The 23,568-nt window shown below is 52.7% G+C and overlaps 1 protein-coding gene and 1 long non-coding RNA gene across 3 annotated transcripts; both read right to left on the bottom strand.

The window, feature by feature from the left end:
- Positions 1–6,007: 6,007 nt before the first annotated feature.
- On the bottom strand, positions 6,008–9,512 carry LOC119249554 (uncharacterized). Its single transcript, XR_005126153.2, has 5 exons — positions 9,461–9,512; positions 8,850–8,900; positions 8,617–8,763; positions 8,117–8,245; positions 6,008–6,493 (listed from the first exon to the last, which is right to left on the bottom strand). It is a non-coding gene; the product is annotated as an uncharacterized LOC119249554 (long non-coding RNA).
- A 1,725-nt stretch (positions 9,513–11,237) lies between these two features.
- On the bottom strand, positions 11,238–23,355 carry LOC119249544 (apoptosis regulator BAX-like). Of its 2 annotated transcripts, none has more exons than XM_037516945.2 (8): positions 23,201–23,355; positions 22,342–22,393; positions 22,108–22,254; positions 21,616–21,745; positions 13,052–13,156; positions 12,507–12,665; positions 11,957–12,124; positions 11,238–11,540 (listed from the first exon to the last, which is right to left on the bottom strand). In XM_037516945.2, exons 1-7 carry the CDS (start codon positions 23,319–23,321, stop codon positions 11,996–11,998), a joined length of 843 nt encoding a protein of 280 aa, XP_037372842.1. In that variant the 5' UTR covers positions 23,322–23,355; the 3' UTR covers positions 11,238–11,540; positions 11,957–11,995. The 2 variants fall into 2 exon arrangements, with proteins under 2 accessions (XP_037372842.1, XP_037372843.1); XM_037516946.2 differs by lacking the exon at positions 23,201–23,355 and adding an exon at positions 22,964–23,004 and having other exon boundaries at positions 11,239–11,540.
- Between the last annotated feature and the right edge of the window lie 213 nt (positions 23,356–23,568).

Genomic DNA, 23,568 nt, shown 5'->3' with positions numbered 1-23,568 from the left:
TTCTCTTCAGTCTGCTTTCTGTTCACTTATTGACAGAAAGCTCTTCCCATAGGTACCAATATCACAGTTGCTTAGGATGTGAGCTCCCTTAAAAAGTCTTTTCAAGGGCCTCCCTGGGGGCATAAGGGGTTAAGACTCAGCAGGGTTTCTTCAGAAAAAGTGAATCCTTGGGTATCCTGCAACAATAACTGGAAAAGAAGTCAGTAATATTGAAGTTTTTGTCTGTTTCTTAAACAAATATCTCAAGTCCTCAATGGGTTCACAAGACCAATGGGACTTCATCTCTGGGTCAGTTCCTCCAGGGGCTTTCTTAACTCTGGAATGATGTACCCAGGGTTTTATGCCTGCAAGTTTCAGAGAAGTATGTGAAGTAGAACATCTACCTCTCATAGAAACAAGAATGTAGCAAACGGCGCTTACACATATTACCACAAAAACACTCAGAAGCACAGTCTGTAAAGGGATGGCTTGTAAACCACCCATGTATGTATACAATAGTAAAATCACGTGCCATACACCAGGCTTCATCAAATTATTTACATTAATGAAACTGGTGGTGATATTTAATGGAAGAAAGAACTCAAATTCAAGGCCGGAAGGAAACTGAAAGAACTCAAATAGGGATGAAACTGTATAGGCTCATGGTTGAGGCCATATTTGAGTCAAAAACGCACCCACAAGGGCTGTACGCACAGGGAAAAAACAGACTTTTCAGGACTTGAGACAAATATACTGCGAGTCCTGCAGAACTAGTGCGCTTATGGTGACCAACGCAAGGAATGTTACCTTGGGCTGGTCAACCGCAGGTGTAACATGGAAACCACGCTGGGCGCCAAACTGTTGTAGAGCAACCCCGATACAAAACGGGGTCCCTGACTGTGGGTCCTCACCCACACGCTTAAAAGGACTTATCAATGCTCTACTGCAGGCACACGTGAAAGGTTAATAAAAGGTTTATTGACAAGGGAAGGGGAAATGAGGAAATGTACAGCTCTGGGAGAAAAGTGGGAGACAAAGTTTTAAATGAGTCCTACCCGATCTGCCGATCAGGAACCCCAAAATGGGGCTCTGAGAGGGGGCCGCCAGCCAGGAGCGGTGAAGCCAGGAGGAGAGCCATAGCGAGAGACCCCAAGGCCCACGTGTCTGGTTTTTATATCCAACCTGGTTGCTTAACTCCACCCTCAGGTCCCAGCCACCCTCCCTTTGGTGGTGATGGGATTTGTCTTTCCCAGAGTCTTGATGGCTTTAGTCTGGAGTGGGGGTGGGGTCCACAAAGCCTGTATGGGATTAGCTCAGGACATCATTTCTCCCTAACACTATGAAGTTACTGGCAGCCACTGCAGCACAAGTTTGATCCCTGATCAGCCCTCTCCTGTCTCCCCGGGTACTTTGGTTGGTCCGACTGTTCTGCTCCCCAGTGAATCCTCTCTCCCACCCCCACACACCCTTGTGGCCTATACCCCAGTTCTTGGATGCATAATAAGTAAATCTTAAAAAAAACCTTTTCAAATAATGAAAATTTTCCAGCTAAAGCTACACATTGCTCAACCGTTTGCTAGTAGGAGGGTCACTCGTATACTTATTCCCCCAGTGACTCAAGCCAGGCAGCCTTTTAATTTTTTTTGTTTTTTAAAAAAAAGTTTATTTATTTATGCATACAAGAACTGGGGTACAGGCCAGAGGTGCGGGGAGGTCGGGGGTGTGTGTGTGGTGAGAGGATTCACCAGAGACAGAGTGGGGAACAGAACCGGCAAACTGACTGAAATACACAGCTGAGGGGAGCAGCGGGGAGACAGAACAGGTCTGCTGTGACATGCGGGTAGCTCCCTGCCTGGCCAGGGATCAAATTCATGCTGCAGAGGCTGAAGAAAGCTTCCTAGTGCTGTGCTTAACCCCTTATGCCACCAGGGAGGTCCCCAACAAGCCATTTTAAAGGAAAAAACCTGGTTGGTAACTTCCTGGCTTAGAATTGGTGAACACCAACAGTTCTGCACCTTCCTCAGCTGAATGCCCCAGAATGATCTAAGTCCTGCATTTCGAGGCAGTGCCAGTAGGTGGCGAGCATGCACACAAGAAGCAGAGGTCAAAGAACTCCCCTGAGATGGTACCCAGGCCCCCAAGAGGAGTGTGGATCCCAGATGATTTTGGACTGTCAGCCAATGGAGCATCCTGGAAAATGCTCCTTCCAGATGGCAGGTCTCATGGAGGCCCAGAGCCAAGCGCTCAAGCATAAAGCCCGTTTTGTTCTACGGTCTCCGGGGTTTCACTGAATTTTCTTCATGTTGACAGGTGATCTCCTGTCGATCTTACCTGTTCTGTGACCATTTATCTTCTCCCAGGTGCATTCTGGTGGCAAGTGTCCTATGGCTTTTAACTCTCCACCTGGGTCCACCACATCTGTGGCTTTTCATCTTCCAGAATTTCTTTAGCAACAGCTTTCCTTTATATTCATGTGACCAATGTTTTTCCCTCTTCAGGATAAACGACAGAGAAGACAGAGCAAAGAAAGCAAAGACCTCCTCTGGGAGCAAAAGGATCAACCAAGAGGACTCAAACCACAATTAAAGAAGATACCCCTCAGGGCCTTCCTGGTAGTGCAGAGGGTTAAGTCACAGCACTGTGACATTATCAGCAGCCACTGCAGCACGAGTGCAATCCTGGTCAGGGAGCTACCCACATGGCAGCAGACCTCTCCTGTCTCGCCAGCTTGTCCCCTCAGCAGTGTATTTCAGTCAGTCTGCCTGTTCTGTTCCCTATTCTGTCTCTAGTGAATCCTCTCACCCCCTCATACCTCTGGCCTACATCCTAGTTCTCGGATGCATAAATAAAATAAATATTTTTTTAAATGCCCCTTAAACAAAAACAAAATAAAAAAGTTACCTTACTCCAAAGCCTGTTCCACAACAACTGACCCCAACCAGTCAAGATTTAGAACACAGAAAAATCTCAGCCCTTGTCACTTCTGCTGGGCACCATGGAGACAGACCCAGGAGGATCTGAAAACATCTAGGGGCTGGTATTTTAAGAGTCCTTACCTTTTACCATCTCTTGGTCAAATATGAGATAACTCAGGACCTCTTCCATGCCAGCTGTTATAGGGCACATCCTGGCAGCAACGCCAAAGTCTTGGGGCACAGAACAATGCCCCCTTCTCTCAGTTCTTCTAGGGTGGCAAGTAATCCAACTGACATCAAACAGGCTGACATGAGAGGGAAAAACCTAACTGCATTTGCGTGGGGAACCCATATAAATGCTGACTATTCCGAAGGCAGTTAGACAAAGCAGGTGTGTGTAGGCCACTCAGCACTAAGGAGAAAGTGGAAGGGGTTTGGACTTCGAAGGCAGGGGAAGCTGAAAAGGCATCTTCTCAAAGCTGTCGATGCAAGTCTATAACGCCTCCTTCTGGCGGTGGACTTGAGGGCGGCCTCCCACCCTCCACCCTGGCCTTTGAGAGTTGAGATAAGCTCCCTGCTTCACACCCCTGCACTTCATGTTTGACTTCCAGCTGCACTGAAAGCACAGGGACCAGACGTCACAGGCAGCACCCACGCTGCTGGGCTGGGGTTGGCTGACGCTTTGCTGGAACCCATGAGGGGATGTCCTTGGTGGTGGCCCGGGCTGGGCTAGGCCTTGTGTGACACCTTTGCCCATCACAGGCCCCTGCTGCAGCTTTTAAATCCTCAAGCTCTGCCCCTAGAGAGGGGGACACAGCGTGAGGAAGAGGACAGAGAAAGAGGGGAGAGACCCTGAGAGAGGGGACGAAGACATGGAGAAAACGGGGCAAAGAGAAAGGGTGAGACACGGAGAGAAGGAAACAGATACAGACCCTTGGGTGACAGACCCTGTAACCTTCCTCTGCCCCTTCTTGGCCCTCAGGGTCTCCCCTCAGACCTGCTCCTCTCCAGCAGCACCCCCACAACCACTCTCTGGGACAGACTCCAGAACTCCTCTTCCTCCAGCCCTCCCCCCACACCTGTCAGCGCACAGATTTGTCCCTCCAGTGGCCACACAGCCCCATGCGGACCCAGCCTGGTCTCTGCCTGGGACTGTCTGGTCTCAGATCTTCAGGCTTCCCAGCTTCCCCAAAGGGCTCCTGAGACCTCCCCAGATGCGCTCCCCCACTTTTCTCCACCTCAGTTAACATGTAACTTCCTGTGGCCCCAAATGTTAGAAGCTTCTGGGCCCGGCTTAGCTGGGCCAGGGAGGCTGCTCTGAGTGTCCTCCCTGTTCTTCCTCCAGCTCCCCTTCTAGCCTCTCCAGCCCCAGGCTCCTTGCAGGGCACAGAGCTGGCCCAGCGCTGCCTCCAGCCCCACAGCCGAGGGTGCCAGGGAGGTGCTGTCGGGATTGTGTGCACCCGAAGGGCAGGCTGGACCCAGCTCATCACTGAGCCTCAGGGAGCAAGTGGCACCTCCATTAAAACGATGTAACGGTAACTGGGGGCTGAAGGGCAAGGCTGGAGCCAAAGGCCATTACAGGTGGGCCCACCTGGAGGGGGGCGCAGCTGAGGGTGTATAGCCCCAGGTAGAATATGCTCAGGTAAGGAGGAATCAGTGAGGGTGGGACTCTAATAGGGAACAAAGGGGCCGCAGAAGCAGCCACTAGGTTCAGGGATTCCTGCCCCTGCTACACTCACCTTCCAGAAGGCTGTTGCTGGCCTCCAGAGAACATGCAGAAGCTTCCAGCAGCCAACTTGGGAGGAGAAAAGTTGAGAAGTTTTGCAGGTTGCTGAATGACTGAAACTGATGCCAACTTTACTGCTATTTCAGCCCAGAAGGGAAGGCAAGGACCTGGAGCTGGGCACGTCACTGAGTTGTGTGAGTGTGGACTGTCTGTCAGGCCGCTAGGCTGCTGCTCCTGCTGTTTCCAGCGTTGCTTCTCTGATACTGTGCTGTTGTCTTGGGCGCATCTCTGCTTCCGGTGAGCACTTCCTGTTGCTTCTTCTGCTGACATCTCAAGTTGATCCCTACCTGCTGTCTGGCTGCCACGTGCTCCAGGCCCTCTGTGGTGGTGGACGCCCCTTTGGATGCCCTTTGCTTAGGATTTGAAAACACTGACCACTACTTGGGGTGATATAATGAGCCACTGGTGGCCTCAGAGACTTTGTTTTCCCTTCTTTCTTAAATAAACTGCATTAGGGCCTCCCCGGTGGCCCAGGGGTTAAAGAGACAGCACTATCAAACTATCGCAGCTGCTGTGCCATGAGTTGGATCCCCAGCCAGGGAGCTGACCACGCGGCACAGCAGACCTCTCCTGTCTCGCCCGCTGCTCCCCTCAGCAGTGTATTTAGGAATATCCGCCTGTTCTGCTCCCCACTCTGTCTCTGAGGATCCTCTCACCACCCCCACTTCTGGCCTGTACCCCAGCTCTTTTATGCATAAATAATAAATAAATAAATCTTTTTTAAAAAATATTTATTTATTTATTTATGAGGGTTGCTCCTTGGTTGGCCTGAGATGGAACTCATGCTGCAGTGACCGTGGACATATTCATAGGTTGCCTCTTAAACCCTTGCGCCACCAGGGAGGCCTGGGTTGTTTTTTTCTTAGCTGTTCTCTATCAAGGCAAGCACTCCAGTCATGATGATGGCCACTGCCACTGCGATGATGGCCACTGCCACTGCGAGCCACTTGATTTTTTTTTTTTTTTTTTTAATATAGAGGCATGTTTTCTTTCTTTCTTTCTTTATTTGTTTGGGGTTTTTTTGTTTATACAAGCACTGGGTACAGTCAGAAGCGCGGGAGGGTGAGAGAATTCACCAGAGCCAGAGCGGGGAGCAGAGCAGGCAGAAGGACCGAAGGACACTGCTGAGGGGAGCAGCGGGCGTCAGGAGAGGTCTGCGCGCCATGGGGGACCCTCCTCCTGTGGCCGGGGAGCAGCCGGGGATCGAACCGGCGCCGCAGAGGCCGCGGGCAGCTTCGCAACCCAGCGCTCAACCGCTGCGCCACCGGGGAGGCCCGCGAGCCACTTGATTTGATTACTGTGTTGTGAGAGGAGGCCGCCCTGGACACAGACATCTCCTGTCAGCACCCAGACAGGGCAGCCCCGAGGCCCGCTCACAGGGAGCAGGTGGGGAGAGAAGACAAGGGCACTGTGGGAGTCAGGACCAGGCAGTGCGGGTTAAGGATTATCACAGATTTGAGTAATTCTAGAGGACCTGGAGACCCCAAGGAGGGTAAAAAGTACTAGTTAGGTTAAGAGTAACTGGGAGGTCAGAGGTCACCAGCAGGAAGGGTCAGTGACCAGATCCACTCAGTTGAAGGGACACGTGAGGACACATTATAGACCACATGCGATTATCAGAAAATGAGAAAGGGAGCAGCTGTGTGGTGGGTTCAAGAAGATCCCCAGGTCCCAGCCGAGTGGGGGAGGGGGCGGTTAAGGGCCTCACCCAGCCACCCTGTTCCTGGATCCAGGGCAGCAGTCGCTTTCGAATGAAGTCCAGTGTCCAGTCCATGATGCTGGTGATCAGCTCCCGCATGTCCGTGCACAGGGCCTACGGCGATGAGGTGGGAGTAAGGACTGAGCTCCTACTGCCAGGTGACTCCCCAGGCCCCTTTCTCAAACCTCTGCCTCCCCCCGACCCCCTGTGGTTCTTCCCACTCATAACTTGGATCTCATCACTGGCAACTGCCCTGCTTAGGACCTTTCCATCCACCCAAGTACCCCTGGGATCTAAACCAAGGCATGGGCTGCACAGACCGGTGTACAAGTTCTCCTTGTTCACACTGAATTTTTCTTTTACTGTTTGGTGTCTCCTCCTTTTTCCAATCTTCATTCACACGAAACTCCTTTCTGCCTCAGGACCTTTGTGCATGTTGGTTATTCTGCCTCAATAGGACTTGTCTGACTTACCTGCCAGCTAAGACTCAACACCCCCAGTTGCCGTGACCTGCTCTCCAACTCCCTGGACGCCCCCTTCCACCCTCTATGTGGCTGCTTCTCCCCAGATCCACATGAGCCCCCAGCACTGAATGCTGCCCCCACCTCCAACATTCAGGCCCCATCAGCTCCATGTTACAAACACATCCAGAAAGCTCCTTCCTCCCACCCCCTCTCCCACCTGAGTCCAGCCCCTCATCATTCCTGGGTCCATTCTGGGTGCCCCCCACCAGCGTCCCACCAGCTTTTGCCCCTGCGCCCCGCAGTCCCTTTCCCAACTATAGTTGCCAAACTATGTTCTGTGATAATCCTTCTTCCACTGTGAGCGTCTCCAGAGAAAAGCTACCAGGATTCCAGAGTGAACAGTCTCACAGCCACAACAGTGGGCTGCACAACCAGCATTTGGCTGCATATGTGAGAATAATCTTCAAATGAAAAATCGGTCACCTTGGGCCTCTCCTGGTGGCGCAGTGGTTGAGCGCTGGGCTGCGAAGCTGCCCACAGGCTCTGCAGTGCCAGTTGGATCCCCGGCTGCCGGCGAGGGTCCCACATGGCGCACAGACCTCTCCTGCCACAACCGCTGCTCCCCTCAGCAGTGTACTTCAGTCCTGCCTGCTCTGCTCCCCACTCTGGCTCTGGTGAATTCTCTCACCCTCCCGTGCTTCTGACTGCACCCAGTGTTGTATAAATAAATAAATAAATAAATCTTAAAAAAAAAAAAAATTAAAAACCAGTCACCTCATTCTCATTTTTAAAGACAGAGACAGGAGACAATCCTCCTGTGTCCCTGTGAGGAAAGCTAAGGTCCTTCAGGGATTCCACACTCTGCCCTCAGCCCTCACTCATCTTACTGCCTTCAGCACAAACCTGGCGCTGCCTCAGGACATTGGCTCTTGCTGTGTCCTCTGCCAGACGCCTCTGCCCACCTGACCCTTCTATATCGCTGCGTCTTTATTGTCCTCCCGGCTTTGGCTTAATGTCACCTCCTCTTAGAAGTCTTTCCTGACCAGGAGTACAACACGTGGACTGCAGGAGAGCAGGACCCAGCCTGCTTTGCAGTGTTAGTGGGCCCACGCGTGTTGAATGAGTAAGCGAAGGAAGGAGCAGACCAGGGGCCACAGCTGTCTCTGTCAATTCCCTCTGTGGATACAGGGCTGCCCCAGGGGTACGGTCAGGACTCCCAGGTCTCAGGGTTTTGTGGACACCTCCCTGGGCTCACGACCCTGCAGCTGCCCACCTTGAGCACCAGTTTGCTGGCGAAGCAGAAAAGGTCAGAAACCGGGCCCCGGTGATGCCGTCTGAAAATACATGGCGTGCCACTTTGAGAAAGTCCTCAGCAGTGAAGACTCTGTCCATTCCCATCATCCTGCAGGAAAGAGGAGAGCCGTGATGGGGAGAGAGTGTCTAGCAGAGTGTGGAGACCCCGCTAGCCACTTCATCCCCGACGTAAAGGGACCCAGGTCAGGCTGACATGAAAACCAAGGGGTCAACGTGCAGACAGGAGACATCTAGGGGAGAGAGGAAAATCACCTCCCAAGGAGGGTTTCAGGATCCCAGGAGAGGGGACGGCCTGGAGTTCGGCCTTCTGATTTGAGTGATGGGACCCTGGACCCTGGGTGTGAAGGAGCAAGGCTTGTGGGTGTGGATCGCAGGAGAGCAGGGGGTTGGGGACTGAAGCTGGGCCTCCTGGTTTATGGAGGTGACCAGTGACTGGATTCTTGGGTCCTGGGGCCGCACCTCTGCAGCTCCTTGTCATTGTCCACCTGTTGTGCGATGCGCTTGAGAACTTCCGCCAGTTCTTTGATGTGTGGGTCCTGGGTCACCTGCTCTAGGGCCAGCTGAGCTACATCCTTTGAGGCTGGTCCTATTTGATCGCAGATGAACCTGAAAGAAAAGGAGTGGAGGATGCAGAGTCAGGAAGGGGCCACTCCTCAAATCCGCTCCCCAATAACAAAACCTCTCCAACTTACCGCCGATGCGTTTTGCCGCTGTGTCCATGATCTGCTCAGAGCTGGTGGACCCTGCAGGAGGAAGGAGGGGAGAGGTGTCTGGACTCTGGAGTCCGGGGGGTGGGGTCATTGGGGAAGGGAGCTGGCTCATGGTACCCGAGGAAGGCCTACCCTGCAGGGGGCACTGGACTTCTGGGGCCCTGGGAGATAAAGTGACCAGGGACAGGACAACTGAGTCCTGATGGAGAAGAGGCGGGGAAGCCCAGCCTGTGTCCTACACTCTTGGGAGGGAGGCATGTGGGAGAAGACTGGGCAACACTTAAGGGGAGCAGACCTCTGGCCTGAGGGGCAGTGAGGAGAGCCGCCCCTCCCCCTAGGGCAGAGGCAGGAAGTGGGCCTGTCCTGGGTCTGGATTCAGGGGTCTCCAGGGGCTTGCGGGGTCTGAGAGCCCCCCCAGGGAGACATCAGGTGCGGAAGTAAGCGAGCCGGGACCCCTGGGGAAGGAGGGGCTGGAGGCTGGTGGCACCAGATGGGGAGGTTCTGCCCGCGAGCACTTGGAGATCTCGCTCCCGGGGCTCTAGGGGGGACGTCCCGGGGATCGCGTCCTCCCGCCAGTCTGCCTCCAGCCTCACCTCTGCCTCTGCGCTGCTCCCTGACCAGTCCATGACCGCTGCTCTCCGCAGACCCTGGCGGGGCCAACAGGAGCACCAGATCCCCTCAGGGCCTCTGAGCTCTCCCTTTTCAGGCCACTGCTCCCCTGGCTTGACTGGCCAATCAGGTTCGCCCTCGACAAGCAACCCCCCTGCCTATGGCCTGTGGGATGCCCTAGAGAACTTCCGCGCCTGCAGCAGCGTTTTCAGAGTCACAGGTGGGGGACGGTCAGAGACCCCCACCCACGGCTCAGCAAGGGCCTTCCCTGAGGCCGCGCGTTTCAGACGCCGGAATCCCGGGTCTGTGTGACCGAAACAGGGTGTGAAGTTCAAAAAGCCGCACAATCCCTGGGGCTAGATGGGCAGCGGGGGGAACTGGGGGACCCCATGAAGGGATTCCGGGGTGTCCCCACTGTGCTTGAGCCTGTGGTGATCATCTGGGTGCGCACATAGTAAATCCACGGCCCTGTGCACAGAAGACACCCACTTTCCTGGGTGGGGTTCATGGGTCTCCTTGTAAGCAGGAAAAGATAAGAAACAAGTCATGAGAAAATAGTCTGGGGGAAGCTACAGAAACCTGCCATTCAGCCAGAATGGTTATAATATCTGATTTTAGTTTTTTTTAAAGATTTATTTATTTTCATACAGAGTAGGAAACAGAACAGGCAGACGGACCGAAGTACACTGCTGGGTGGAGCAGCAGGTGAGGCAGGAGAGGTCTGCTGCACCATGTGGGTAGCTCCCTGGCAGGGGATCAAACTTGTGCTGCAGTGGCTGCCAATAGCTTCACAGTGCTGTGACTTCACCCCTTGTGTCACCAGGGAAGACCCCAAATATGGGGATTTTAAAGTGGTAATTAAGTTAAAACAAGGTGGACCCTAATCAAGTAAGATTATAGTGTCCTTAGAAGAAGAAATTAGGATCCTCCCTGGTAGCACAAGGGGCTAAGTGTCAGCACTGTGAAGCTGTCTGCTGCCACTGCAGAACGATTTCAATCCCCGGCCAGGAAGGTGACCACATGGCACAGCAGACCTCTCCTGTCTCCCCACTGCTCTGCTCAGCAGTGTATTTCGTCAGTCGGCCTGTTCTGCTCCCCACTCTTCTCTGGTGAATCCTCTCACACCCTACACTCGTGACTTGCACCCCAGTTCTTGTATGCATAAATAAATAAATCTTAAAAATAAAACCTTTTCAGGGCCTCCTCTGGTGGTGCAGGCGGTTGAGCACAGTGCTGTGAAGCTGTCCGCAGCCTCTGCAGCACCAGGTCTATCCCGGCTGAAGGGCGAGGGTCCCACATGGTGCAGCAGACCTCTCCTGTGGCGCCTGCTGCTCCTCTCAGCAGTGTATTTCATCAGTCTGCCTGTTCTGCTCCCCGCTCTGTCTCTGGTGAGTCCTCTCACCCTCCCGCGAGTCTGGATTGTGTCCCGGTTCTTGTGTAAATAAATAAATCTTTTTAAAAAACAATAAAAAATAAACCTTTTCAGGGCTTCCCTGGTGGCTAAGGGATTAAGATGCAACCTATGAAGCCCTCCTTGGAGGGCACAGAGCTGGCCAGCGCTGCCTCCAGCCCCACAGCCTAGGGTGCCACGGAGGTGCTGTCGGGACTGTGGGCACCTGGAGGGCAGCCTGGACCCAGCTTATCACTGACCCTCATGGAACCCCGGGCGCCCCCAGTAAAGAGATGGAACCAACCAAGAAGTGAGCCGAATGACACAGACAGGAAGTGTGGCCTGAAAGTTTTATTACCCCAGATCACCCCAACCCCCCAATCATTCCAAAAGTAAGAAAAATGAGAGTTGGGGGTTCTCCCTGCGAAGCTTGAATGATTTGGAGCAGAGGGAAGCAACAGGCAGAAGGGGTGGCAATAAAAAAGGAAGGATGGGCCTCTAGCCTCAGCCTTCAAGGAAACATGCCATATTCATGCTGAGAAGACAGAGTAGAAGGCAGCTGGGGCCTCAGCCTAAGTTCGCCCGAGTCCGGCTAAGGCAAGCAGTCCGGTCCCGATGGCCATTGCCACTGCCGTCCACTTGAGTGTCTCTCCATGTTTCTAGAGGAGGCCATCCTGGGGACACAGACAGCTCTCATCAGCACTCAGCTAGGGCAACCCCCAGGCCGGCTCATGGGGACAGGGGTGGGGGAGGTGTCAGGGAGAAGTCAAGGCCACAGCAGGGATCAGGGCCTAAGAAATGGGGACTAGAGAGTGAGGGCCAAGGAGTATCAGATGTGAGGGGTTCCAAAGGAACTGGAGGCCCAAGGGAGGGTAGAAAGTGTCAGTCAGGTCAGAGGTTCCTGGGAGGTCACAGGTCACCAGGAGATGAGGGGTCGAGACCAGATCAATGGAGTTGATGAGACAAGTGAGGCAATGCTTTTAGAACACATTTGATGACCAGAGAATGTGGAGGGGAGCAGCACTGTGGCGGGTTCAGGAAGACCCCCAGGTCCCAGCGGAGTGGGGGAGGGGGTGGTTAAGGGCCTCACCCAGACACCACGATCCTAGGTCCCGGGCAGCTTTTGCTCTCAAATGAAGTTCACTTCCACTGCGATGATGGCCACTAACACTGCGATGATGGCCACTGCCACTGGGATGATGGCCAATGCCGATGAGAACCACTGGATTTGATTACTGTATTGTGCGAGGAGGCCGTCCTGGGGACACAGACATCTCCTGTGAGCACCCAGCCAGGGCAGCCCCAAGGCCCGCTCACAGGGAGCAGGTGGGGAGAGAAGACAGGGAGTCAGGACTAGGCAGTGCGGGTTAAGGATTATCACAGGTTTGAGTAATTCTAGAGGACCTGGAGACCCCAAGGAGGGTAAAAAGTACTAGTTAGGTCAAGGGTAACTGGGAGGTCAGAGGTCACCAGCAGGAAGGGTCAGTGACCAGATCCACTCAGTTGAAGGGAGACGTGAGGAAACACATTATAGACCACATGTGATTATCAGAAAGTGAGAAAGGGAGCAGCACTGTGGTGGGTTCAGGAAGATCCCCAGGTCCCAGCGGAGTGGGGGAGGAGGTGGTTAAGGGCCTCACCCAGCCAGCAAGTTCCAGGATCCAGGACCAGGGCCAGTGCAGCTGTTGGTTTGGAGTGAAGTCCACTGACACTGCGAAGATGGCCACTGTCACTGCGATGAAGGCCACTGCCACTGCGAGCCACTTGATTTGATTACTGTATTGTGAGAGGAGGCCGTCCTGGGGACACAGACATCCCCTGTCAGCACCCAGCCAGGGCAGCCCCAAGGCCCACTGACAGGGAGCAGGTGGGGAGAGAAGACAAGGGCACTGTGGGAGTCAGGACCAGGCAGTGAGGGTTAAGGATTATCACAGGTTTGAGTAATTCCAGAGGACCTGGAGACCCCAAGGAGGGTAAAAAGTACTAGTTAGGTCAAGGGTAACTGGGAGGTCAGAAGTCACCAGAAGGAAGGGACAGTGACCAGATCCACTCAGTTGAAGGGACAAGTGAGGACACATTATAGACCACATGTGATTATCAGAAAATGAGAAAGGGAGCAGCACTGTGGCGGGTGCAGGAAGATCCCAGGTCCCAGTGGAGTGGGGGGGGGGGATAAGGGCCTCACCCAGCCACCCTGTTCCTGGATCCAGGGCAGCAGTCGCTTTCGAATGAAGTCCAGCGTCCAGCCAACGATGCTGGTGATCAGCTCCCGCATGTCCGTGCACAGGGCCTACGGCGAAGAGGTGGGAGTAAGGACTGAGCTCCTACTGCCAGGTGACTCCCCAGGCCCGTTTCTCAACCTCTGCCTCCCCCCTGACCCCCTGTGGTTCTTCCCACTCATAACTTGGATCTCATCACTGGCAACTGCCCTGCTTGGAACCCTCTCATCCTCCCAAGTACCCCTGGGATCCAAACCAAAGGCATGGGCTGCCACAGGCCATATGGAAGTTCTCCTTGTTCACACTGAATTTTTCTTTTACTGTTTGGTGTCTCCTCCTTTTTCCAATCTTCATTCACACGAAACTCCTTTCTGCCTCAGGACCTTTGTGCATGTTGGTTATTCTGCCTCAATAGGACTTGTCTGACTTACCTGCCAGCTAAGACTCAACACCCCCAGTTGCCGTGACCTGCTCTCCAACTCCCTGGACGCCCCCTTCCACCCTCTATGTGGCTGCTTCTCCCCAGATCCACATGAGCCCCCAGCACTGAATGCTGCCCCCACCTCCAACATTCAGGCCCCATCAGCTCCATATTACAAACACATCCAGAAAGCTCCTTCCTCCCACCCCAGCTCCCACCTGAGTCCCGGCCCCTCATCATTCGCTGGGTCCATTCTGGGTGCCCCCCACCAGCGTCCCACCTTTTGCCCCTGCGCCCCGCAGTCCCTTTCCCAACTATAGTTGCCAAACTATGTTCTGTGATAATCCTTCTTCCACTGTGAGCGTCTCCAGAGAAAAGCTACCAGGATTCCAGAGTGAACAGTCTCACAGCCACAACAGTGGGCTGCACAACCAGCATTTGGCTGCATATGTAGAATAATCTTCAAATGACCTCCCAAGGAGGGTCTCAGGATCCAAGGAGAGGGGACGGCCTGGAGTTCGGATTTCTGAGTTGAGTGATGGGACCCTGGGGTGCAAAGGAGCAAGGTTTGTGCGTGTGGATCACAGGAGACGACGGGCTTGGGGCCTCCTGGTGTATGGAGGTGACCAGTGACTGGATTCCTGGGTCTTGGGGCCGCACCTCTGCAGCTTCTTGTCCTTGTGCACCTCTTTTGCCTTGCGCTTGAGAACTTTCACCAGTTCTTTGATGTGTGGGTCCTGGGCCACCTGCTCTAGTGCCAGCTGAGCTACATATTTTGTGGCTGGTCCTATTTGATCGCAGATGAAACTGAAAACAAAAGGAGTGGAGGATGCAGAGTCAGGAAGGGGCCACTCCTCAAATCCCCTCCCCAATAATCAAACCTCTCAAACTCACCGCCGAAGCAAAACGCCCGCTGTCTCCATGATCTGCTCAGAGCTGGTGGGCCCTGCAGGAGACAGGAGGGGAGGGGTGTCTGGACTCTGGAGTCCGGGGGGTGGGGTCATGGGGGTGGGGAGCTGGCTCATGGTCCCCAAGGAAGGCCAACCATGCGGGGGGCACTGGACATCTGGGGCCCTGGGAGATAAAGTGACCCGGGACAGGACAACTGAGTCCCTGATGGAGAAGAGGCGGGGAGGCCCAGCCTGAGTCCTACACTCTTGGGAGGGGGGCATGTTGGGAGAAGACTGGGCAAGACTTAAGGGGTGCAGACCTCTGGCCTGAGGGGCAGAGAGGAGAGCCGCCCCTCCCCCAGGGCAAAGGCAGGAAGTGGGCCTGTCGGGGGGGTCTGCATTCAGGGGTCTCCAGGTGCTTGCAGGGTCTGAGAGCCCCCGCAGGAAGAGATCAGGTGCGGAAGTAAGCGAGCCGGGACCCCCGGGGAAGGAGGGGCTGGAGGCTGGTGGCACCCGATAGATCAGGAGGTTCTGCTGCGAGCACTTGGAGATCTCGCGGCCGGGGCTCTAGGGGGGCTGTCCCGGGGCTCCCCTCCTCCCGCCCGTCTGCCTCCAGCCTCACGTCCGCCTCTGCACTGCTCCCCAGACCCGTCCATGACCGCCGCTCTCTCCAATGACTCTGGCGAGGCCCACCCGGGCGGCAGGTCCCCTCCGGGACTCTGAGCTCTTGCTTTTCCGGCCTCTGCTCCCCTCGCTTGACCGGCCAATCAGCTTCGACAGCCACTGAGCAACCCCCCTGCCTGGGGCCTGTGGGACGCCCTAGAGAACTTCCGCGCCTGCAGCAGCGTTTCCAGAGTCACAGGTCAGGCGCCGTCTCCAGGGCAGGATCCCGAGCGCCCGTCAGAGCCCCCCGCGGCCCAGCAAGGGCTTCCCTGAGGCCGCGCGTGTCAGACGCCGGAATCCCGGGTCTGTGTGAACAAAACAGGGTGTGAAGTTCAAAAAGCCGCACAATCCCCGGGGCTAGATGGGCAGCGCGGGGAACTGTGGACCCCAAGAAGGGCTGCGGGGTGTCCCCACTGTGCTGGAGCTTGTGGTGATGATCTGGGGGCGCACAGAGTAAATCCATGGCCCTGTGCACAGAAGACACGCACTTTCCTGGGCGGGGTTCACTGTGGCTCCTTGTAAGCAGGAAAAGATAAGAAACAAGTCATGAGAAAATAGTCTGGGGGATGCTACAGAAACCTGTCATTCAGCCAGTGTGGTTAAAATACCTGCTTTTAGTTTTAGGGAGTGAGTGAATGTGTGTTTTAGCAAAGTGGTCTAGAAAAATGAATAGATATATGGATGCATGTATATAAATAAATATATATATAGAGAGAGAGAGAGCATCAGTTGCATACAGTACTGCAAATACTGTTTTATGTTGAATTCCTTTATAACATAAATTTGAATCTTTTCTGAGGGAAAAAAAAAATAGATACCAATTACCAAGCTGGAAGAGGAAGAACCTTTGTAAACAGAGAAGGGGCCGTGAAATTGGGAATTAAGTGACGTTGAGGACATCAGCTAAGACATTCCCAGGGACCAAGGGCCCTGACCGTGGACCTAAGAAGGTTTCTTGGGTGAAGGACAATAGGAAGAATTGGGGGTTTCCCATTCTGCCTGGGGGTGTGAAAAATGAATCCATTTCTCATGTTGGTAGTTATGAGACCAGCTGTTCGGCTTAGCTGTTGTGTGACACGTCAGTTGAGAACAACAACCATTGTGTTACTGTGCATGGACCTGTGGCACAGCCAGGTAGCCCAGCCCGGGGCCACTCAGTGTTTCCCATCAGCTGGTAAGTGGGGCTGGAGCACCGGAGAGGCTGAAGCAGTTGCCCCCTGACCAGGAGCCTCTCCACTTTCATGGGACCTCCGGGCTTTCCATGCGGTTTCTTTGTGTGGATTAGTAGAGTGACTTCATTGCAGCTGAAGTTCTTGCGTGGTGACTGAAGGGTCTAGAGTATATCTGGCCTTCCTGGTGGTGCAAGTCGTTAAGTCACAGCACTGTGAAGCTGTCCGCAGCCACTGCAGCACCCGTTCGATTCCCAGCCAGAGAGCTGAACCACATGGTGCAGCAGACCTCTTGTCTCCCTGCTGCTCCCCTCAGCAGTGTATCTCAAGAGATCTGTCTGTTCTGCTTCCTACTCTGTCTCTGGTGAATCCTCTCACCCCCTCCCAACACTCTGGTCTATACCCCAGTTCTTATATGCAAACATAAAAAGGTCTTATAAAAAAAAAAAAAAAAAAGTGCATCAGGCCGCAGGAAGAAACGGCATTGTCTTCCTGACCAGATTTGTGCAGTGTTTTTCTGCTGTGTTGCAAGCACTACAAAACAGTTATGAGATGACGCAATTTCAAGGAAAATGAAACTCAACTCTGCCTCTTCATCGGAGAGGAAATTATGTCAGGCCAGTGGAGCTGTTCTGGCAAAGGCTAATAGAACAGTGGCTTAAAGAAGACAGAGGTTTCCTTCTGTCCTGCAGCAGCCCAAGACTACTGACACTAAACACCACAGTGCCAGGGAGGCTGACAGTTCATTCATGTGTCAAAGTGCCAGGGCTGCGTGATAGTGAGATATCGGGGCTAACATTATTAAGGGGGTTTCGTGAGGGCATATTTGGATGAGATTATTTTAACATTTAAATGGGTAAATGTGGCCTTATCCAAATCAGTTAAATGGAACAAAAAGGCTGACCCTCTTTCAAGTAAGAAGTCTTCTTTCAAAAAAAGATTTATTTTTATTTATTTAGGCATACAAGAGCTGGGGTGTAGGTGAGAGGTGAGCGGGATGAGAGGATTCACCGGAGACAGAGTAGGAGCAGAACAGGCAGATTGACTGGAATACACGGCTGAGGGGGGCAGCGGGGACACAGGGGAGGTCTGCTGCGCCATGTGGGTCAGCTCCCTGGCAGGGGATCGAACTGATACTGCAGTGGCTGCCAATAGCTTCAGAGCACTGAGACTTAACACCTTGTATCACCAGGGAGGACCCTGACATGGGGATTTTATGGAGGTAATTAAGTTAAAAAAGGGGGACCCAGATCAAGTAAGATTATAGTGTCCTTAGAAACGGAAATTAGGATCCTCCCTGGTGGAGGGGGTCTCCCTGTAAAGTTTGAGTGACTTGGTGCAGGGGAAAGCAACAGGAGGAAGGGGTGGCAATAAAAAAGAAATATGGGAACTCCCTGGTGGCGCAGCGGTTGAGTGCTGGGCTGCGAAGCTACCCACAGCCTCTGCAGCGCAGGTTTGATCCCCAGCCGCCGGCAAGGGTCCCACATGGCGCGCAGACCTCTCCTGCCGCCTGCTGCTCCCCTCAGCAGTGTACCTTGTCAGTCTGCCTGTTCTATTCCCTGCTCTGGAACTGTTGTAGAGCAACCCCGATACAAAACGGGGTGCCTGACTGTGGGTCCTCACCCGCGCGCTTAAAAGGACTTATCAATGCTCTACTGCAGGCACACGTGAAAGGTTAATAAAAAAGGTTTATTTACAAGGGCAGGGGAAATGAGGAAATGTACAGCTCTGGGAGAAAAGTGGGAGACAAAGTTTTAAATGAGTCCTACCCCATCCGCCGATCAGGAATCCCAAAATGGCGCTCTCAGAGTTGGCCGCCAGCCAGGAGCGGTGAAGCCAGGAGGCGAGCGATCGCGAGCCAGAGAGACCCCAAGGCCCATGTGTTTGGTTTTTATATCCAACCTGGCTACCCAACTCCATCCTCAGGTCCCAGCCACCCTCCCTTGGTGGTGATGGGATTTGTCTTTCCCAATGTCTTGATGGCTTTAGTCTGGAGTGGGGGTGGGGTCCACAAAGCCTGTATGGGATTATCTCAGGACATCATTTCCCCCTAACAATTCCCCCCTTTCACTTTTGCCACCATTTCCATGGTGATGAAGATCCAACATATGGATGCTGGGATACAGTCTCAGATGAAAATTTTTCCAGGGTTCCAGTCTGAAAGAAAACGAATCCCTCCAGGTAGTGTCCATTGTGGAAAGCAAAAGTCCTCCATTCCTGGAAAAACAGTTCATCAGTCCCAGCTGAAAGAAAACATCTGGAGGCATTAGCCAGAACAAGACAGCAGATATGTCAAAAATCACAGGAAAAAAAAATCTTAAAATGGTTCGACTTATGTAAAAAACAAATTCTCTCAACCTTGATCCCAAATTTTTTAACAGCATAGCAAAAGTTTGCAAACTAAATCTACTTTTAAACCATATTGCCTATTTTTGCATAAAATCACAGGGCAGAATAACTAAGCAGCAATTTTTAGCTGGCTTCGTTGGAATACTCCATATAGGATTCAGAGCGAACTGTTGACATCCGGTCCGTGTAGGCTTCTGGAACAAGTTGGTCTCATCAGACTCCACCTGGGCTTTCCTCTTCTCGAGGGTACCAGGGAATTTTCGTTGGCCGGGTTGTCCAGTCCTGCCAATGGAGGCAACCTTCCTCACCTTCTTTGGAGGTCTCTGGAACCCTACGAACAAAGCAAACAGGTTCTCCTCATCTTGGTTCAGCCCTGTTTCAACTTTCTGGAAGAACTCCACACAAAGCCACACAATGAAACTTATGTCCAATTTTTTCAGTTTAAACAAAATCCCTATGGAAGTTATGCAAAAACAGACTCTGAGATAAGTAGTAAGAGATTACTACCATTATTTTTATGCTGTGTTGGTATCAAGGGGAGAGAAAATGCAAACACAAGTTAGCTTTGTTGGAAAAAAAAAAGAGAAAAAAAAAATTACAACCTTGCTGCAGATCCTGGTCACCAAAACAAGAAAACTTTGTGGATTTAGAACAAAATGCAAAAAAAATCATCAGTATTATGTCAAGGAAAACTTAGTAAATATGAGGTGTATTTCCAGGTCTATTCAGTCCTTAGTAGGAAAGTTTTACTCTCAACAGTTCCATCAATAGGAATCTGTTGAGACCTTTTCTCCCTATATTTTCAGAAACAATTTCTGTAGATATTAAACAATTGAAGTATACACTATTACAAGGTGACAATCATTATTGACAATTTACATCCATATCAGGTCATGGTGTTACCCGTTTTCCCAAGTGACAATGCTTCCCTTCTAGTTTTACTCTACTAGGTGAGCCAAATAGAACAAATTCATCTAATGCCTTCCCAGGAGGAAAGGGAGAAACTTTGTGGAGTGTCTCAGGAGCTCTACTGAGGTTCCACAAAATTTCCTTGCATCAGCCAAATGACAGGCTACCAAATTTGTACTTGAATTTAGATTTCTGGGAAGCTTTGCCATAAATATCATAAAAATAACAGAAACAACAATATTCAATCTCTATGAAGGCACCGGCTTAGTTCAGTAGCACAATGTTGACAATCAAACCATGACCTTTAGTTTTTCTCATAACTGGAGACTCTTTTTTTTTCCAATGTCTTTGGGCACCATGTGTACCAATTTGTCAACCACTGGAGGTCAAGACAAGGACACAAGGAAAGGACATACAGACATACAACATATAGACACAAAGAGCTCTTTAGTTACCATGCATCACGCGTGGGATATCCCATACAACTGCAGTTTCACTGATAGGCCAAAGTAACAACAAAAATAAGCAGAGAAAAAAATCTCAAAGTTAAAAAGAAAAGTTAAAAAGAAATACCAAAATCAAGATTGAACGCCTTTCTGTGTAAAAAAAAAAATACTGGCAGCATATGCATGATCCTAGATGTTATTTCACGTCTCCTAAACTTTGAAAGGAAGAAGATTGGTCAGGGTTTCTTCAGAAAAAAAAAGTCCTTGGGTATCCTGCAACAATAACTGGAAAAGAAGACAGGAACATTCAAGTTTTTTTCTGTTTCTTAAACAGGGCCTATGGGAATGAGGTGGGCTTAGGGACTGAGCTCCCACAGCCAGGTGACTCCCCAGACCCCTTTCTCAAACCTCTGCCTCCCCCCTGACTTCCTGTGGTTCTTCCCACTCATAATGTGGATCTCATCACTGGCATCTGCCCTGCTTAGAACCCTCCTATCTTCCCAGGTATCCCTGGGAACCAAGCAAAAGGCATGGGCTGCCACAGGCCTGTGTAGAAGAGGAGGTGACATTAAGCCACAGATTGAATTTTTCTTTTACTCTCTTATACTTAAGTTTTCTTTTACTCCTTTTTCCAAGTTTCATTCACACGAAACTCCTTTCTGCCTCAGGACCTTTGTGCATGTTGGTTATTCTGCCTCAATAGGCCTTGTCTGACTTACCTGCCAGCTAAGACTCAACACCCCCAGTTGCCGTGACCTGCTCTCCAACTCCCTGGACGCCCCCTTCCACCCTCTATGTGGCTGCTTCTCCCCAGATCCACATCAGCCCCCAGCACTGAATGCTGCCCCCACCTGCAACATTCAGGCTCCATCAGCTCCATATTACAAACACATCCAGAAAGCCACTTCCTCCCACCTGAGTCTGGCCCCTTATCGTTTGCTGGGTCCATCTGGGTGTCCCCCACCAGCGTCCCACCAGCTTTTGCCCCTGCGCCCCACAATCCCTTTCCGAACTATAGTTGCCAAACAATGTTCTGTGATAATCCTTCTTCCACTTTGAGTGTCTCCAGAGAAAATCTACAAGGATTTCAGAGTGAACAGTCTCACAGCCATAACAGTGAGTCGTACAACGAGCACTTGGCTGCATATGTGAGAATAATCTTCAAATGAAAAATCAGTCACCTCATTCTCATTTTTAAGGGCAGAGACAGGAGACAATCCTCCTGTGTCCCTGTGAGGAAAGCTAAGGTCCTTCAGGGGTTCCACACTCTGCCCTCAGCCCTCACCCATCTCACTGCCTTCAGCACAGACCTGGCGCTGCCTCAGGACATTGGCACTTGCTGTGTCCTCTGCCAGACGCCTCTGCCCACCTGGCGCTTCTATATCACTGCGTCTTTATTGTCCTCCTGGCTTTGGCTTAATGTCACCTCCTCTTAGAAGTCTTTCCTGACCACGTGTACAACATGAGGGTGGCAGGAGAGCAGGACCCAGCAGCCTGCTTTGCAGTGTTGGTGGGCCCATGTGTGTTGAATGAATAAGTGAAGGAAGGAGCAGACCGGCAGCCACAGCTGTCTCTGTCAATTCCCTCTGTGGACAGAGGGCTGCCCCAGGGGTACGGTCAGGACTCCTAGGCCTCAATGTTCTGTGGATGCCTCCCGGGGCTCCCCACCCTGCATCTGCCCACCTTGAGCACCAGTTTGCTGATGAACCAGATAAAGGCAACAATCCCGCCCCAGGTGTAGCCGTCTGAAAATATTTCATGTGCCACTTCGAAAACTTCCCCAGCAGTGAAGACTCTGTCCGTATGTATCATCCTGCAGGAAAGAGGAGAGCCGTGATGGGGAGAGAGCATCTAGCAGAGTGTGGAGACCCCGCTAGCCACCCCACCCCTAAGATAAGGTAAAGGAGGCCCAGGTCAGGCTGAAATGAAAAGCAAGGGGTCAACGTGCAGACAGGGGACATCTAGGGGAGAGAGGAAAATGGCTCCCTGAGGAGGGTTTCAGGATCCCAAGGGAGGGGACGGCCTGAGTTGAGTGATGGGACCCTGGACCCTGGGGTGTGAAGGAGCAAGGCTTGTGGGTGTGGATCGCAGGAAGGAGGGGGTTGGGGGCTGAAGCTGGGCCTCCTGGTGTATGAAGGTGCCCAGTGACTGGAGTCCTGGGTCCTGGGGCCGCACCTCTGCAGCTCCTCGTCCTTGTCCATTTCTTGTGCCTTGCGCTTGAGAACTTTCCCCAGTTCTTTGATGTATGGGGCCTGGGACAACCGCTGTGGGCCCAGCTCATCTATATCCTTTGCGGCTGGTCCTATTTGATCGCAGATGAAACTGAAAAGTAAATGGAGTGGAGGATCAGAGTCAAAAGGGGCCACTCCTCAAATCCACTCTCCAATGAAAAAAACCTCTGAAACTCACCCCTGAAGCAATTGGTCCCATGTCACCATGATCTGCTCAGAGCTGGTGGACCCTGCAGGAGAAAGGAGGAGAGAGGTGTCTGGACTCTGGAGTCCTGGAGGGTCATGGGGGTGGGGAGCCGCTCATGGCCCCCTAGAAAAGCCAAGATGTGGGAGGCACTAGACTTCGGGGACCTCAGAGATAAAGTGACCTGGAACAGGACAACTGGAGTCCTGATGGAGAAAGAGGCAGGGAGGCCCAGCCTGTGTCCTGCACTCTTCTGGGGGAGGGCACTGGGACAGCACTTAAGGGGTGCAGACCTCTGGCCTGAGGGGAAGAGAGGAGAGCCGCCCCTCCCCCCAGGGCAGAGGCAGGAAGTGGTGTCTGCAAAAAGCAGGGGCCTGTCAGGGGGTCTGGATTCAGGGGTCTCTTGGTGCTTGCGGGGTCTGAGAGCACCGCACAGGAAGAGATTGGGGTACGGATATCAGAGAGCGGGTACTCCGGGGGGAAGGAGGGACGGGTGGCTGGCGGTGCCCCATCCGGGAGGTTCTGCCCGGGAGTGCTCCCATATCTCATGCCTGGGGCTGGCAGGCGGCATGTCCAGGGGGTAACCCTCCCCCAGCCTATATGCCCCCAGGCTCACCTCTGTGGAACAGGCTCATGACCACTGCTCTCTCCACCGACTCTGCCCTTCAAAACTGTGAGCTCTCACTTTTCCGGGCTGCTACTCCCCGGCTTGACTGGCCAATCAGTGCTTCACTTTAGAAGCTGCTGCTAAATTGGGCTCCTACCCTCCCGCTGCCCAGGACCACGCCCTATCTGTGGCCCCTGGGATGCCCTTGAGAACTTCCCTCCTGCAGGCAGCGTTTTCAGAGGTTACCTGCGTGGGTGCCACGACTCCAGGGCAGGATCCCTGAGCGCGGGTCAGTTTGCTGCTGTAGCAGAAAAGGACGGCAACCCGGCCCCGGTGATGCCGTCTGAAAACATTTGTCCTGCCACATGGAAAAAGATGGAAGCTGTGCAGACTTTGTCCTTTTCTGTCATCCTGCAGGAAAGAGGAGAGCCACGATGGGGGGAGAGTGTCTAGCAGAGTGTGGAGACCCCGCTAGCCCCCTCATCCCCGACGTAAAGGGACCCAGGTCAGGCTGAAATGAAAAGCAAGGGGTCACCGTGCAGACAGGGGACATCTAGGGGAGAGAGGAAAATGACCTCCCAAGGAGGGTTTCAGGATCCCAGGGGAGGGGACGG

The sequence above is a fragment of the Talpa occidentalis genome, unplaced genomic scaffold (genome assembly GCF_014898055.3).
Source record: "Talpa occidentalis isolate TD23 unplaced genomic scaffold, MPIMG_talOcc4v2.1 talOcc4.17, whole genome shotgun sequence".
Lineage (NCBI taxonomy): Eukaryota > Metazoa > Chordata > Mammalia > Eulipotyphla > Talpidae > Talpa > Talpa occidentalis.
Note: the sequence above shows the minus strand (reverse complement) of the source record. Positions and strands in the feature narration are given on the sequence as shown.